A 17,501-nucleotide genomic window follows, 5' to 3' on the forward strand; every position below is an offset into this window, starting at 1 on the left:
AAATGACACTCCAAGTTGAGCTCTGTTTTGCATGAAAGCAAACAGCAGTGTGCTATGAAAAGGAAAGAAGTAGCTGCAGATAAAACTTTGCAAAAAAACCCAATGCTTCCTGTTAAGAAATATATTAAATGCATAGTTTTTGTTTTTTGCATGGAATTTTTGCTTGTGTGTCTGTAGTCCGTGTGCTTGTTTCTTTGGTACTTCAAAACCAGAGCGCTAGTTCACAAATTAAAATCAGAAGGTCTCTATTCTGTGCAAGACAGCCAGGTTTTACAGTCTGAATTGACAATCGTAGGATTGCTATGAGCTTGTTTATCCCCTCTTCCTCTATTTATATCACACTTCTCTCTCTCTCTCTCTCTTTTTGTGTGGGGTATGGTTAACTGGCACCAGGCATTCACCCAATATCTTAGTGCGAGAGACTGTTCTTTATATTAAGTCGAGACCATCTGTGTGGACAAGCTGTTCAGCCTTTTCCTGTGCTTTTCCAGTTGGCAGCATTGAGCGCTGAGGACTGTAGCCAATATTGCAATCCCTACCTCTGGATTGCTGTGCCCAGCTTTGATTCATTGTTGAGATCAGCGAACAGACTGGTACAAACTTAGAATGCGAGGTCGTTTTGTTTTTTACATCGTTGAACCGTCGTGGGAATTTCAAACATTAGTTATAAAATTATGCTTCCTTCATTTTAAAAAAAAAGAAAATTTTCCACAAGAATGAAACACAATTCCTTTATTCCACCACCCCCTCTCTTTTTTTTTTTGCTATTTCCCCCTAATTAGTTTCCAGAAAATAATGGTTGTTGTTGTTGTTGTTAAATGCCAGTTGGTACCTAACAGAAAAACCAGAAGGAGGAGTTTTAATTGCTGAGAATGTGTGCTTGGGCACTCCCAGGTTAAAAACCAGACCTTAACCACTTATAAGAAGGTGATAAACGATAGTTGTTCTTCATATGACTGGAGTTTTTATTACTTTATTAGTAATAATAAAGTATTCTGACACCAGCACTTGGTAATATAATCTTGGATGACATGTCAGGTCAGTATTGAGGGAGTGCTACATTGTCACTGGTGCTGACTTTTGGATAAATTGAGTTCCCGACATTCTAATCCATTTGCAAGAAACGAATGGATGCACCTGCATTGCTGTGGCACCTTTTCACGTCCTTGACCTTCAAAAGTTTTTTATTGTCAATGAAATACTTTTTGAAGTATTGTCACTGTAGAAAAGTAGAACCACAGACTTTGAGTTAAGCAATACAATAGAACATTGAATCTGGATTTCTCTGAGCAAATTACTGGACTTGTACAGGTATTTAATTTGGATGTTAAATTTATGGTGCTAATTGCCAATTTAGAATAACTAACACTATTGATTAAAAGGTAAAACTTTACATTTCTAATCACCCCCTTTAAATCCTATTACCGCTTTTGATGAGCAACAGATAAAGACAGTGTAAATTAAAAATTGTTAGTGCTCAATACAAGTGAAACCATAATCAGAAACATGAGTGGAGCGAATCCACTTGTATCGCCGCTCTCGTTGTAATGCTCCCTTTGCCACCATGTGAAATAATTGTTTTGTCTAAGTATGACCACAGTTTTTCAAGCAAATTTAATTTGTGGTAAAATACCCCAGTTGTTTTTGATTGGAAATTGATCACATTAGCCTTGGACAAGAATTAGAATAATAGAATCCCTTCTGTGTGGAAGCAGGCCATTTGGTCTTCCGAAGAACATCCCTCCCTATCCCTGTAACCCTGCATTTCCCATGGCTAACCCATCTAACCTACACATCCCTGAACACTACAAGCAATTTAGCCAATCCACCTAACCTGCACATCTTTTGGACTGAGAGGAAACCCATGCAGACACAGGGGGAATGTGCAAATTCCACACGGACACTCTCTCAAAGTGGAATTGAACCCCGGTCCCTGCTGCCTCACAGCTCCAGTGCTAACCTCTGGGCCACTGTCGCGTTGCTGGTTTTTGGCCATTTGCTAACATGTTGTGGCAGTGGACCGAACTTTAAGCTCTGGAAGCACATTTTATTTAACACGTTCAATGGTTGGCCTTCCTGCTGCCTACCCAGCTGCCCCCCACCTTTTTTGTAATCCTACAAGGAGCAGAAAGGGTGCCAACCAGTCCATACCCCATGGATATACTGAGGCCCTTTAACTGGTCACCATGGTGGGGAAGGCTCTCACTAAACAGGAGGTCTGGTAGCATCAGCTGCAGAGAAGTGTATAGCCCAAGGGTGTGTCTGTGATGGGATCAGGTCCCCAGCATGTCCATCCGAGGACCATTTTAGCCCTCCCTCTGATCTCTTGAACCCGGTCTCCCACCGTTCTCGCTGAGACTCTTGACCCAGGACTTACCTGGGCTCCTCGTCATGGTTAGACAGGCTACACCCTCAGCAGTGGTCATAATTCCAGGTTGCGGCTGGTGGGAATGGTCTGGGGGCAGGGTGGGGCAGCAGTGTTGCTGGCCATTTGATTGGCAAACAGCTCTTTTAAGGTGGGACTTTCTCCTGGGTTTGGTAGGAGCTGGTAGAGCCTTGCCTGAAAGCGTTTAACACTGCTGCCCATGTTTGATTGCCGTTGGAGAAGATAGTTGAGAGGATTTGGGTGTGGGCATTGCAGCGACAATGTGAATTGTAGCCCAGTTTCTGCCTCACAGTCAATGGCTTCCTTTGGCAGTGCACTGTGTATTGAGCTGGTAGAATGAATGGCAGTGTGATTTTCTTTTGTATCTTGACATCCAGATTAGAGAGCACCTCAGACAGTGCAGCCTTTTTTCAGGTACAGTGGTGAAATCCAATCCTAGATTATTTGTTCCAGTCTCTGGGATGGAACTTTCATCTTGTAACCTTCTAACTAAAGTGAGACTGCTGTTGCTGTGCCACGGTTAATGAATACAATTCAGAGGGAGTAGTGTTTTTAAAATTCTTTAGTGGCATGCAAACATCTCTGGCAGGTCAGCATCTATTACCCACCCCTGACTGCCCTTGAGAGTGTGGTGGTGAGCTGTGAATGAGTACACAGTAACTGTGATAGAAACCACAGAAAAGGCTGTAAACCTTCAAAATATCTTTACTATTTTTCAACTTTCATGATATCTGTAAATGAACCATCACCCCTGTGTAAAAACAAAATAAAATCAGGTTTCCCCTTAAAAGCACACAAACCATCAATTTTTTTTTTTAAGAATGTTATTTTAAATGCATTGCTTATTTCCTGTGACTGCATGAGCTTTTTCTAGTCTCATGTATAAATTTTTAATCCTATGTAGATTGCACTCAGCATCTTCAGCGAGTGAATCTATTTGAATACATTGGAACCCTACAGGATTTGATCTGTAGCGCTTTAGTTCAGGGAACATTAAATGTTAACGCTGTCAATGTACTTCTCATGTGATGTTCTTAGTTCATCACAATTCTAGCCATGTGCTCAGCTCTTGTTTCAGATAATCTCTGCAGATATCACTGAACTGCTGCGTGGTTTTCTGAAGTGTTTTGTGGACAGTTACCCATGCTACAACCCCACAAGTATCCTGTTGTAAAATTAGAGTGATAGCAGAGATGGTGTTGTGTAGAGTTCTTGCTTTCTGCATAATTAAGTATATGTAGAAGGCTGCAGAAAGGTTGCAGGCAGAATAAGGTAATGTAATGTGATTTAAAAGACATCTGGCTTAAGGAAGGTAGGAACAGGAGTAGCCCATTCAGCCTCTCAAAGAGACAATAGCTGATGTTAAAAGCTGAAGCCCATATTTTGGAGTAGATGCTGTTTAAGTAAGACCTCAGAATGACTGCCATGGTACACGGTTTACTAATTCTCCTGTCATTGCACCATCCTGAGCATTAGATTCAACTACTGATGTTGCCTGTATGGGAAATTCCTGATATTTCTCTTCATGTTTTTTAATGTATGTCTGTTTCAGAAACAGGACTATTCCAATATTTAGAGCTGTAATAGGGAATCTCTATTAAATTTAATAGAGGTGATTTGTCAATTAAAATGGTAGCTAAAATAATCCTGCTTCTATTACCGCAACAGGAGGTAAATTTCATTGTTAGATGGACTTCAAAAAAGGAGAGATGAAAGTCGATCTGGAGAATAAGATGAATGAAAGGAGAGAGTGATTTCGCAGTAAAGCTCTGTTGCACACCCAGATTCCTGCTGTCACCCTATTGTGTTTTAGGTGTAAGGTTTCAGATTTAAGCTGCCATTGTCTAGCTACTTCACCTTGGAATTGTATGGCACAGATTCTTTTCTGTAACAATAGTTCCTTTTAAGCTGTAGGGGCATCTGAAATGTTGGTGTACATTGGAGCTCATTTCTCACCGGTAGTTCAAGTTGAATTCTGCCTGTCATTTTAAACTTTCTACCACATAACGTCCTAGAGTAAAATTAAGAAAGATGCTTAACTCCTATAATTTTTCATACATTCGTTGTGCAAATGCCGTGGATTCATTTAATGATAAGGATTCCCTTCAATATTTTCCCCTCAATGCCCAATATGATACAAAGCTCATCCTCTATGAGATGATCTCCTTCATAAGACTAGTGTGTCTGTTCGACCACCTAGTTAACGGTGCAATTATCAAAACTTGAAGACTTGTCTCTGGATGTTTCAAAAACAGCCAGGCTTACTAAAGGAGCAGGAAAGCTGACATTTTGGGTCTAGACCCTTCTTCTGAAGAAGGGTCTAGACCCGAAACATTAGCTTTCCTGCTCCTCTGATGCTGCTTGGCCTGCTGTGTTCGTCCAGGTCTACACCTTGCTGTCTCAGATTCTCTAGCATCGGCAGTTTCTACTATCTCTGTAACAGGCTTACTAAATACTTATTTTAAACAGAATCATTTCAATCAGATATGTGACATGGCAAAAACAAGTGGTTAACAAAGCTCTTGGTAATCTAGCTGATAACTGGTAGAAGGTGTAAGTGAATGGGTGAGATAAAGAATGCATGTTTATTTCACAAGTACTTTGTATGTTATCTTCCCAGCTCCCCTTCGAGATGGAGGTCTACTACATCCAACACATCACACTATACATCGTTCCGATCTATCTGTTGCAGAAAGGGGGTAAGCTTCTTGGATTTTTAAATATTTCAAATGCCAAACTCAGTTGTAAGTATGTGATTAATTACACATTTTTCTACGTTGCCTCAGCCAGTGGCTGTTGACCGAGTAAATGCTTGGCCTAGTGGAAAAGCAAACGCTAAAACCAGAAACATAACATGATTGATCACTGGTTTATGCTGAATTCAATGATCTCAAGAAATAATAATGCACTCGGTCTCTCCCTCCATGCTCGGGAGGGAGAATCAAGAGGGAATTCTGATCCTGATCTCTGGCCAGTAACTCAAATCTGACAAAGTGTATCTGGGTGTCAGATGAGAACAGAATTTGGTTCTTCTATAATGACTCTTACAGCTAACAAATTAGTTAGACTTCGTCATAAAGAACGAAACTTGGACAAGATACTGGAAATGTTGGCAGACCAAGCAAACAATGGTACATTCAGGAGAGGAGGAATATTGGGTTGCTCAATGGAGTTTCTTTTAAAAACATTTGAATGGAACTGGTCAGTACATTGTATTAAAGCCTGGTTTTCCACCTTGGGAGATCAAGACCCAAACAGCAATTACTGAAAGCTAAACCTAAGATCCCTGGCTCTGGGGGTGGGAGCTTGAGCACACCCATTCAGGCTGCTTCTATTAGAGCCATAGAGCTGTACAGCATGGAAACAAACCCTTTGGTCCAACTCATCCATGCCAACCTGATATCCTTAATTAATCTAGTCCCATTTGCCAGCATTTGGTCCATGTTCCTCTAAACCCTTCCTATTCATATACCCACTGAGATGCCTGTTAAGTGTTATAATTGTACCAGCCTCCACCACTTCCTCTGGGAGCTCATTCCATACATGCACCACCCTCTGCATGAAAAAGTCGCCACTGAGTTCCGTTTTGAATCTTTCGCTCTCACCTTAAACTTACGCCCTCTAGTTTTGGACTCTTTTCCCCCCCACCATGGAGAAGAACAAAGAAACATCTATTCAGTAACCATAAAAGCAACAAATTTAAAAGGCATCCAGAAGGGTATATATGGGAAGGGTTGAGAGGGATATGGGCCAAATGCTGGCAAATGGGACTAGGTCAGGTTGGTGTGGATGGATTGGACTGAAGGGTCTGTTTTTGTGCTGTATGACTGTCTAATGTCCATGACACTGTTGCAAGCTCCATCCTGCAGGTGACAACCCTGCACTAACCTATTTATAAACCTGACTGACTGATGGTCAGCTGGGGCCATCTGCTGGTGACTTGCAGAAATTAACATCAATAGTCTGGATTTTGTTTAGATTATAGCTATCCCCCGAAGCCACAGAAGTTGTGTTCCTGAAAATATTAGGTAATTTTACATTTGAATGTTTTTATTTCAACTTTGCCTCATTGCTAAGTGGCACCTTTGTAAAGTTATCTTTTATAGACCTGCCAGAGATGGTAAAGCTTGTAGGAAATAAGCTGTAAAACATAAATTTGAATAACTGAAACCCAAACCAGGTTGGCAGTTTATATGAGGTAACAAGGTGTAGAGCTGGATGAACACAGCAGGCCAAGCAGCATCAGAGGAGCAGGAAGGCTGACGTTTCGGGCCTAGACCCTTCTACACCTTTTTATCTCAGATTCTCCAGCATATGCAGTTCCTACTATCTCTGGCGGTTTATATGATTTGCTCTTTGCATTTTGTTTAACAAGGGCCATTGTGGAGAAAGTTGAGAAGTGCTAGTTATGTGAAAATCAAATTATTTGATAACTTGCCAAGGAACCATTCTTAACAATGGTGCACACTGTCATAGGAGGAGAATTAAGCTTGCAGAAGCAAAATATTGCAGCTGCTGGACATTAGAAATAAAAATTGAAAAAGCTGGAAATATTCAGGTCTGGCAGTGAAGTTTGATTTTTCGCTGCTTCAAAGATAGCAACATTAAAGGTTATGTGTCTTGTTACTGATAAAGAACAGGTTGCAAGGTGGTATTGATAAGTCAGTACGCAGTGAATTCTCACTAACTAATGGCACTGCACGAACAATAGCAAAATACCGCCGTCTTTGGGAGTCCGCAGTACAAAGCGAAAATGCTTGAAACGCTAAGCAGGGCACATTTCACATCAGCAGGCTGGTTGGTTTGTGAACAAATTCTGGCTATCGAGGAATATGGATGAAAATAAATGGTGTTAAGTTCTTCTCTGGTGATGCAACAGTTGGTAAGAGCTGTCCATGTCTGCCTGTCGGTCAACTCTTAATCCTAGCTCTGCAAATCGCAGCACCGGCATCAGTTTCTGTTTAAAGTGTTTGGGCAGCTGCCCTCTGGGTTCAATGTTACTGAAGTACAACTGAGTGTGTCTCACCTAAGGGGCTGTTTTTCATGTGTGAGCCCAGACTCTGGCATGGCATGTTGTTAACGGCCACTGTGGCGAAACCTTGCTCTGTGGCCAGATCTGATTTTCATGTCCTTCATGGTAACAGTCCCTTAATTGTGATCAACAATCCTTGCCAGATCACCCCCCGACAACACCTCCATCCTCACATCCAAAACAAGTGAACTGGAAGTCTCCAACTGTTGTCCAGTTTGAAAGGACTCCTTGACCAGCTATTTCTAGTTCTCCTCCATTATTTTCAGTAAGTACTTCATAAGCTTTATGCTTTATCTTCCAATTTTGGCTGTTTAATGTTAAGATCACAGCTGATGGTAATAATAGACAAGTCAGATCTCAGAGTGAAATCTGGCTTGATAGACCCTAAGTTTTTATTTTTGCTCTTTAATTACTGTTGGTCAGTCACTGGACATATCAATATAAGGCTGCCAATGTACTTTTAACAAAAAAACATAAAAGTCTATTATTCCAAATTTTAGATTTTAAGCAGCAAAAGTTTTGATTTGATTTGTTACTGTCACGTGTACCTTGGTACAATGAAAAGTTTTTTTTTGTTTTGCATGCAGTACAGGCAGATCAAATCATACAAAGTGCATCAGGGTAATAGAACAGAGCAAGGAATACAATGTTCGGCTGCAGAGAAGGCACACAAAGAGCGAGGTCAACATTTATATTTGAAATTTGAGAGGTCTATTCAGAAGTCTAGTAGCAGCTGGGAAGAAGCTGCCCTTGAAAGGAGAGATTCAACCCTTTTCCCAGCAATATCCTTTCACAGTCACTCATTCCCAAAGAAGCATCACATCTATCTTAACTTTTTACTTTTGTACTCAACTGAGAAGGTTGTAAGTGTCTCTGATTGATCTTTGTGCACATTCTCTATATGTGGTCTCTCTGTCACTGAGATCCCTGACATCACCTAATCAGTTCACTTTTCTCAACCGAATTTAAAACAAAGCTCCATCTACTTAAACTTCTAAAACAGTTCAAGACTTTATTTCTGTCTCTGATAGGTTAGTGACTGCTACAAACTTAACTACTGTTCAGCTTCTTTGAATCTTTAAGTTCTCAACTGAAACCTCATTGCTGGCCTTTGGCCATCTCTTTCTTCCAGTATGTCATAAATACCATAGGTAGTTTAGTTATCACTTCTTATGTTGCAAACTTCCTTTTTTTCAAAAGACCATTTTGAGCTTCCTGTTGGAAAAATGACTTTCTGACCCTTTTTAGACCTATTTACAGAACTAAAACCAAAATAAAAACTTCACCTCCACGTTAGAACCTACATTCCCAAATGATGATGTATTATAAGTTTACAACTTGTGGCCTTGGCGAGCCAGTTGGTTCAAGTGACCATTAGGATGGGCAATGAATGCTGGCCCAGCCAGCAATGTCTGCATCTCGTGAAGGAATAAATAGAAGGAAAAAATAATCTTGTATGTAGCACTTATCTTGCCATCAACAAAGGACAATATAGAACATAGAACACTACAGCACAGTACAGGCCCTTCAGCCCACAATGTTGTGCCGAACTTTTACCCTAATCCTAAGGTCTATCTAACCTCCATCCCGACCTTATACTATCATCCATATGCCTGTCTAATAGCTGCTTAAATGCCCCTAATGAGGCCGACTCCACTACCCTCTCCAGCAATGCATTCCACGCCCCTACCACTCTGAGTAAAGAACCTACCTCTGATGTCTCTCCTATATCTACCTCCACTCACTTTAGAATTTTCTGAAGGAGGGTCTAGGCCCAAACCGTCAGCCTTCCTGCTCCTCTGATGCTGCTTGGCCTGCTGTGTTCATCCAGCTCTACACCTTGCTATCTCAGATTCTCCAGCATCGGCAGTTCCTACTATCTCCATTTGTACCTCTGATCATTTTGTACACCTCTATCAAGTCACCTCTCATCCTTCATCGTTCTAAAGAGAAAAGCCCTATTGCCGTCAACCTTTCCTCGTAAGACCTTCCCTCCATTCCAGGCAACATCCTGGTAAATCTCCTCTGCACCTTTTCCAATGCTTCTGCAACTTTTCTGTAATGAGGCGACCAGAATTGGACACAATACTCCAGGTGTGGCTGAACCAGGCTTTTGTATAGCTGGAGCATAACTTCACGGCTCTTGAACTCAATCCCTCTATTAGTGAAAACTAACACACCAAAAGCCTGCTTAACAACTCTATCCACCTGGGTGGCAACTTTCAGGGAACTGTGGACATGAACCCCAAGATCCCTCTGCTCCTCCACACTGCCAAGAATCTTTCCGTTAACCCTGTATTCTGCTTTCAAGTTTGTCCTTCCAAAATGAATGCAGGATTGGAGCATGTATTTCCTCATAAACAGCAAAGTACTTGCAGCCAGAACAAGCCAGCTTGAAACTCCATAAATGCCATTTTTGAAAATGAAAGATTGCATCACGGTCAGTTGACTACAACACACTTGTTTCAGTAATTGTGTGGCTCGGGAACTGGTGTAGCAACAGGAAGAATCCTTCCTACAGCTTTTTTTGCTTATACATCTCTCGGTTTCACTGATTGAAGGAATGTTTTTGTCACGTTGAATTGGACTTTCATTCATAGACCTGGCAAAGCTGCTAGCACTGGCAGTGATACTGTTTCCAACTTTCAGTTCTTTATTTTTTATTGACGTTATGGAACCAAAATATTTTGGGTGGTGCTGGAGAAGACTTATGGGATTTCCCATTATTTCAGTATGTGTGGGCCAGAAAATGGACCAGCGACTTAAAGCTGCAGTTCTATCGTGTGTGGTTTTTCTTCCCCCTATCTTCACACTTTTCACTTGGAGAGAATCCAAGAAGGATTCTCTGTACGATGAACAATCTGACAGGCTGCAGTGGGGTGGTATCTGTGTTTGTGCTGGCCATTAGCGGGGAATAATTTTCTTGACTCTCTCAACTCCTGTGGCCTGTGGAGTTCTCTGCCATGCAAAGCAGTTGAGGCCAAGGCACTGCTTTATATTTAACTCGTCCTTGCAAAAATTCAAAGAACTGTGAATGCTATAGATCTAAACTGAAAGCAGAAATTACTGGAGAAACTCAGCAAGCCTGGCAGCATCTGGTTAAAGAAACCAGATGTATTCAAAACGTTAACTTCGCTTTTTCTCCACAGACCTGCTGAGTTTCTCCAGCAATTTCTGTTTTTGTTTCAGGAGTTAGATACATTCCTTGGTGCTAAAGGGGTAAAAGTGTACGGGGAGAAAGTGAGAACAGGGACTTGTATAATCAGTATGAATATGTTGAATGATGGAGCAGGCTTGAAGGCCCGAATGGACTACTTCTCCTATTTTCTCTGTTTTTGTATGTACCACATACAATGGGATGATGTCAGGGCACCACACGCACCAGTCACTAGAACTCTGCTGGATGTCACCAAGAATTCAGAGTTTCCAAAAGTCTGGATTGACTGAGGTGGGATTTGAATCATACACACTTGGTCTCAGAGGTGAATGTGCTAGTACAAAGCCAAGCCTCCCTCATGGAAGATACATAAAGAAAAAGCCCACTCAGCCCTGTACTGGCTCTATGAAAGTACTGTCAAATTAGTCCTACTCAGTGATCTATCCCTATTCAGTGATGCGGTCTAAAGAAAAAGCTGTTATATAACCTTGGATTATTAGCAGCTAAATAGTGAACATCTTTGCGATTAAACTCAAAAGAACATTTGTGTGGGAGGCAGTGCTTGATGTTTGTACAGATTTACCAGACCCCGCACTGAAAGTTGCATGGGTAATTTCAAGACAGATTTGTAATCAGCACCTTTTGGGCTTTTTTTTAAGTTTTCTTCTTTTTAAACAAGTTTCAAATTAAATTTAATTACAGTTCATTTTAACATCAACTTGTTTTTCTTTATGCAGCGTTTTTTTTGGGTGGGAAAGGAATATTTTTTAGGTAGTGTTGGTGATCTAATCATGAAGTACTGAGACTAATAGTGTGAGGAAATGGATTTGAGAGCAATTAATTAAATTTGGATATCATGATGATCATTATTCTACCAGTTTGTTAATGCATCTTCCTTGCACGTTGTGTTCAGTAAATCTTTCCTTTCCTATTGAAAACAGTGAGTTTATTAGAATACCAAGAAATGTAAAAAGCTTAAAGCCAATTGTAATCCTTTAACATTTTAAAGAGTCATTGTTTACGTGAATTCTCTTTAAACTCTGGTAACCTGCTTTTCGTGATGCTTGCTTTCATATTGCAAGCTTGTTTTTATAAAGTGTGTGGGGGAGTTGGAACTAGTATCTCACCAAATTGCAAAACCAATCTGTACTGTTACTTTCCTGTTTTGTTTTATATTTGTGTGTATATTTTATAATATATATTATATTTCCTATGTGTAGATTTTATTTAAAATGCGTTTGACACTATGTAGAGGTGTTCACTTGTGTGAAAATTCTCTGTTACTGTATATTCAACCTCTAAGACTGGATGACGAAGGCATAGCTCTGCATTCTGGCTGGAAAATCAACTTACAAATATTAAGATAATTTACCACCTGAATATGATACATTTTGGAAGAAGCAGCAAGTTGTAGTTTGTAACTGGCTGCATGTTGTAATAGAAATTAAGTTACATGTGTAAACGGAGATAGTAAGAACTGCAGATGCTGGAGTCCGAGATAGCACAGTGTGGAGTTGGAGGAACACAGCAGGTCAGACAGCATCAGAGGAGCAGGAAAGTCGACATTTTGGATTCACGCCCTTCATCAGGACTGGGGAGAAGGAAGGGAGCTCGGAAATAAATAGAGGGAGGGGTTGTGGGGCTGGGGGAAGGTAAGTGGGATGGTGATAGGTAGATGCAGGTAGCGGGTAGTGGGGATTGGTCAGTGGGAAGGGTAGGTGAATAGATGGGAATAGGTTGTGTCAGGTCAAGGAGGTGGGAATGAGAGTGAGGGTTGGACATGAATGAGGCCAGCGGTGGGGAGATTTTGTAACTGGTGAAGTCTGTGTTGAGACCATTAGGCTCTAAGCTCCTCAGATGGAATATGAGGTGTTCCTCCAGTTTGCGTGTGACGCTACTGTGTGCAATAATCTTTTTGCAACTTCCTGCCAAAATGTCAATGGCCACAGTTTGTCATTATTTCTGAACAGATTTCTTTCTCTGCCCAAGTTATCCCTCTCCCATTTCCTAGAGGCACTGATTTCATGCTGGGATATGGTTTCGGGAGTGTCAGAGGGTGTCAGCCAAATAGACCATCTTCGTCTCTGAGTTGGCAGGTTGGTGTCTGTGGGGGTACCACTGCCAACCTTGTGCTTGTATGTGTGATGAGGACACAATCCAGTTTGACTGTTATGGGCCAGATGAACCCCTGCTGTGGCTACAGGATGGAAAAAAAACCAGAGCAGGTTAAATATTAATGCATTGAATGGCGCAATAAACTCAATAGACCGAATGGCCTGCTTCTGCTCCTTTATTTTAGTTTTGTTCCTCCCATATGCCCATGAGAGGCTCAGGTAACATTTCAAGTGTTACTCAAGCAGTGGTGAGCAATTTTCACACTAGTCTTCCTGACACGTGTGGTTCAAGGCACTACGTCTGAAAGCTTCGGGAGGACCTCTAGATAATGAGATTCACTTTAATTTTAAAATGGCTCCCACACACTCAAGGCTGATGCTGATTTATTTGACTTCTTTATTCTTTTAACGTAAGCAGGACTTGGGTATTCGCAAAGCTGCGCTGAGATACAATCTTCTGAAATGAATCTGCATTACTCATGGGAGTAGCTGCTGTGAGAACTGTTATGTTCAAACTTTAAATATATTTCACCTTTTTTGTTATATAGCTTCAGGGATTTCCTTTATCCAATAATTGTGTGCTGTGTTTAATTTAAACTAAGTTATTAATAGAACAAACTGATGCAGTTGTTCCATTTCATCCCCTCTAGTTCTGATTTGTAGAACATCAAACGCCAGCAACTGATTTCACATTGTAATTAGAAATGCAAGTTAGAGAGATAGGGAGTCATTATACATCAACATACAAATTATATGCAACAATAATCATTGTTGTGGAGTGTGTGGGGGATGGATTATCCAGAGGGAGGCAGTAAACCAGGGTTAAACAGTCCAGATGTGAGGGTGTAAGAATATTTTTGGAGTTTTGCTTGACTTCTTCTGTGAGTTAATTGAATTTAATGCAGAATATGGTTACAGGAGATTTAAATGATTGGTGCACAGTCAACCACATAATGGATCATAAGATTTGAGGAAGGTGTAGGTCTTAGTGTGCTGTAAAGTCAGGATATACCTTTGTGCTTTTCTTTTGTATTGTCACATTTAATGACAGTCTTTGGCTGAACCTACATTCAATCTGTTGTATTGATTACAGTGGATAGCTGCTGTACTTTGACAAAATGATCATTTGTTACAAACCTACTTGGGAAAGAGCACTGATTCTCAAGTGCTACTACTCCTGTGGTCACCACAAAAGTTAATGAAAATAAATCAAACTTTGATTTAATCAAAGTACTCAAAGTCCTCTTTATTACCTGATGGACACACATTAACAGAAACAGCTGACCAGCTTCCTGTATTTAACAGGAACTACTGTTTATTGCAAAAATGTAGGTCCTAGCCACAGGTAAGCAAAACTATAATCTATTAACTATCACTGTGTAACTCTAATTCCCTTTTAAAACCTCTGTGCAATATGCAGACTGACACAGTAAAACAATAATAAAGACTGATGTTATGGGTGGAAGAAAAAAATACACTGGAAGCACAGTTCAGTGGCACCAGTCGACAGGATTTGATGAGTTGTTCCATAGAAACAGAGAAACATAGAAGATAGGTGCAGGAGTAGACCACTTGGCCCTTTTTGAGCCTGCACCACCATGCACCAAATGGATGATCATGCAATTTCAGTATCCCACTCCAGCTCTCTCTCTGCATTCCCCTTGATTCCTTTAGCCGCAAGGGCCACATGCAGCTCCCTCTTGAATATATCTAATGAACTGTCCCCAACAGCTTTCTGTGGATGAAAATTCCACAGGCTCACAACTGAGTGAAGAAAGTCTTCCTCATCTCAGTCCTGAATAGCTTACCCCTTATTCTTAGACTGTGACCCCTAGTTCTGGACTTGCCCAACATCGGGAACATTCTTCCCCCATCTAGCCTGTCCAGTCCCGTCAGAATTTTATATGTTTTTCTGAGATTCCCCTTTCTTTTTGCTTTTGCTTCCTTAGGCCTTCTGCTCTCTGATCATCTCCTCTCTGGATTCTTTTATTACTTTGTAGGTTGCACAGGGACACCAGTTATAAAGTTACTTTGTGGTTAAACGTGACGGCTTTCGGTTACTGCTGAGGAAAAATAACTGTCTCCAGGCTTGAGTTACTTTGCTGCAGAGAGTTAAAGACAGACTGTACTTTATCCAGTTTGGAGACCTTTTGCCTTTGTACACTAGCTGTTCAGCTGCCCAGAAACCAGTCAGATTGCTGTTGTCAGGCTGATGGCCTTTGGCATAGACAACTGATCACAGTTTTACACAAACCAATAAGCAATCTGTTGCCGACTGAATCTCGCTCCACACACATCCCCCAGTGCCACCTTCTCTCTCCTCCCTCACTGCTCGAATGCGGTGTTAAACACAACTCCTGATGAGTTCCAGTAACTTTTTTTTAAGTATTGCAATTACTGCCACAGTCCTTTGGTTTTAAAGCAGTTGTTTTCCATTTAATCCACGATCTAAAGTAAAGTAAAAATAAACATTTTGAAAATATGCATGTGAAGAGGCAGAAACATTACATCTCTTTTGTTTCCTTCTCTAGAGTTTCACGACTGAAGGCAGGAGTTCACAAGTTGTTTGAATCTAAGATTCTAGCTCTTCACTTTGGCTGTACATATATATTATCATGGAATGAGAATAAGCTAACCTGAAGAGAATAGGAATAAATAAGTCATTTTTGAGTCAACAGGCTATAACCAGTGAGGTGCAGCAAGGAGTAGTGGTTGATCCTCCGTTTTTTAGAATCAGTATCAATGACTAAGAGAAGGGAACAAAAACAGAAATTGCTGGAAAAGCTCAGGTCTGGCAGCATCTGTGGAGAGAAATCAAGAGTTAATGTTTTGGGTCTAGTGACCCTTCCTCCGAATGGGACCTGAAACATTAACTCTGATTTCTCTCCACTGATGCTGCCAGACCTGCTGAACATATCCAGCAATTTCTGTTTTTGCTTCTGATTTATGGCATCCGCAGTTCTTTGATTTCCTCCTATTAGTAAAAAACCAAATGTATCCAAGATTTATTTGCTGATCTAACTTTGAAGTTTCAACAATGTGAATAGGGTGCAAAGAAGGCAACATTATTTAGACAGGTTAGGTGAATATACAGGGAAGTGGGCAGTGGTGTACATAATGTGTAGAAAAATGAAATTATCCCTTTGGTATGTAAAATATGACAGCAGAGTATTTTTAAATGACAAGAGCCTGGGAAATGTTGGCATTCAGAATGATCTGGGTGCCCTTGATCATGAAAATTCACATTCAGATTTAGCCAGGAATTCGGAAAGCAAAAAAAATTCATTACAAAGGGATTGGAGCATATGAGTTAAGTGATCTTACTGCGGTTGTTTATGGCCTTTGCAAGGGCACATCTGGAATACAGTGTATAGTTTTGGGCCCCTTACCATGGAAAGATGCATATGCCCTGGAAAATATGCAAGAAGGGTTCACTGCTCTGATTCCTAAGATGAATTTCCTAGAAAGGGAGACTGAGTAGAATTAGAGGTAATCTAATTGAAAGATGTTGATTTCCGAAAGGACTTGAAAGGGTAGATGCTGGGAGGATGTCTCAGTGGTTGGTAAGTCTAGAACTGGCAGTAGCACGATAAAAGGGAAAGCACGATAAAGAGACTGAGATGAAGAGGAGTGTCTTCACTTGAGGGCAATGAACGTTTAGAATTGGCCATCCCAGGGAACTACATTTCTCAAATTAAAATGAAACAGTGATAAACTTTTTGAATACCAAGCGATTTGGAGAATATAGGGATGAAATAGGTAGATGTAGCTAGGGTAGCCGATCAACCATGACCTTATTGAATGCCATAGTAGACTTCAGGGGCCAAATCACCTTCTGTTGGATTTTGTGCCGTTTCCTGTGATCAGTTCAGTTACCACCGTTTTGTAATGCTTTGCATGCAGATTTGGGCCCTTGTAATGGATAGTATGAGTGAATTTTAACAGTTTGATCGAAAACAAAGTGTTCGTACAGGAAAGCTGAAATTTGTGCAGGCCATGGAAAAGCTCTAAAGATGTTTGAACAGATCATCAGTGTTTGCCAAGGCTGAAAGGGAGAGAGAACTGATTTGGTGGGGGGGGGGGGGGGGGGGCGGGTGTGGAAAGTGATGAAATAAAAAGAAAACTCTAAGGTGTGGGCAAGTAACACAGAATTCCAGCACCTGATTTCTGTTTGATGGAAATGATCTTTATAAAGTGGCTGTCGATCATTGTCTCAAAGTGCTGCTCAAACTCACCATTTTACCATGGGTCAGTTTAGCAATATGCCTGGAAAGCAGACAGATTATAAGACCATCCCTGTCACTGACTGTGATCAACCTCTACCTGTGTGTTAGTCATTGATGCTGTTCCAGTGTCTGATGACACAGCTCCGTATCAAGCCTCCTGTTGTTTCTGGAGACAGTAACTCTTGGTAATTGCCAGAACACTTGCAGGTATGGGGTTATCTTGGTGTGTGTGTCAAGTCATTGTCTGCTGGCTGTAGATGTATGATTGTGATATATCTGGTGCTAAAGTTAATGAATCCCGTGTATATTTTATGACTACTATTGGTGTTGTCTAAAGTAATGGTAGAAGTAGAAGACACTGTATAAGGAGGTCCTTCATCTTTCCGTTGGGGATTTGGGGTGGAATGTGCTGCATGTGGCAGTTCCATCCAGGGAGAAGGCTTAGTAGATCACTGGGTGCCAGGTCATGTGCTGATTTTGTGGCCTGGTGGAAACCGTATTACATATTTATGTTGAATGTTTTCGTTTGTAGCCCCTGATTAGATTCTTAAAAAGGTTCCTTTTTAAAATTTCTGGTTGCACTTCA

General features: G+C 40.9%; 1 protein-coding gene across 7 annotated transcripts in view; it reads left to right on the forward strand.

Moving 5' to 3' along the window:
* LOC109931670 (transmembrane protein 164) overlaps nucleotides 1-17,501 on the forward strand; it is a 228,283-nt gene that overhangs the window by 70,794 nt on the left and 139,988 nt on the right. For all 7 annotated transcript variants that reach the window (XM_020530940.2, XM_048604892.1, XM_048604897.1 and 4 more), the window contains one exon: nucleotides 5,007-5,085. In XM_020530940.2, coding sequence (XP_020386529.1) covers nucleotides 5,007-5,085 — 79 coding nt within the window. The remainder of the gene's footprint in view (nucleotides 1-5,006; nucleotides 5,086-17,501) is intronic.

This window comes from Rhincodon typus, chromosome 14 (assembly GCF_021869965.1).
Source record: "Rhincodon typus isolate 14 chromosome 14, sRhiTyp1.1, whole genome shotgun sequence".
In the NCBI taxonomy this organism is placed as follows: Eukaryota; Metazoa; Chordata; class Chondrichthyes; order Orectolobiformes; family Rhincodontidae; genus Rhincodon; species Rhincodon typus.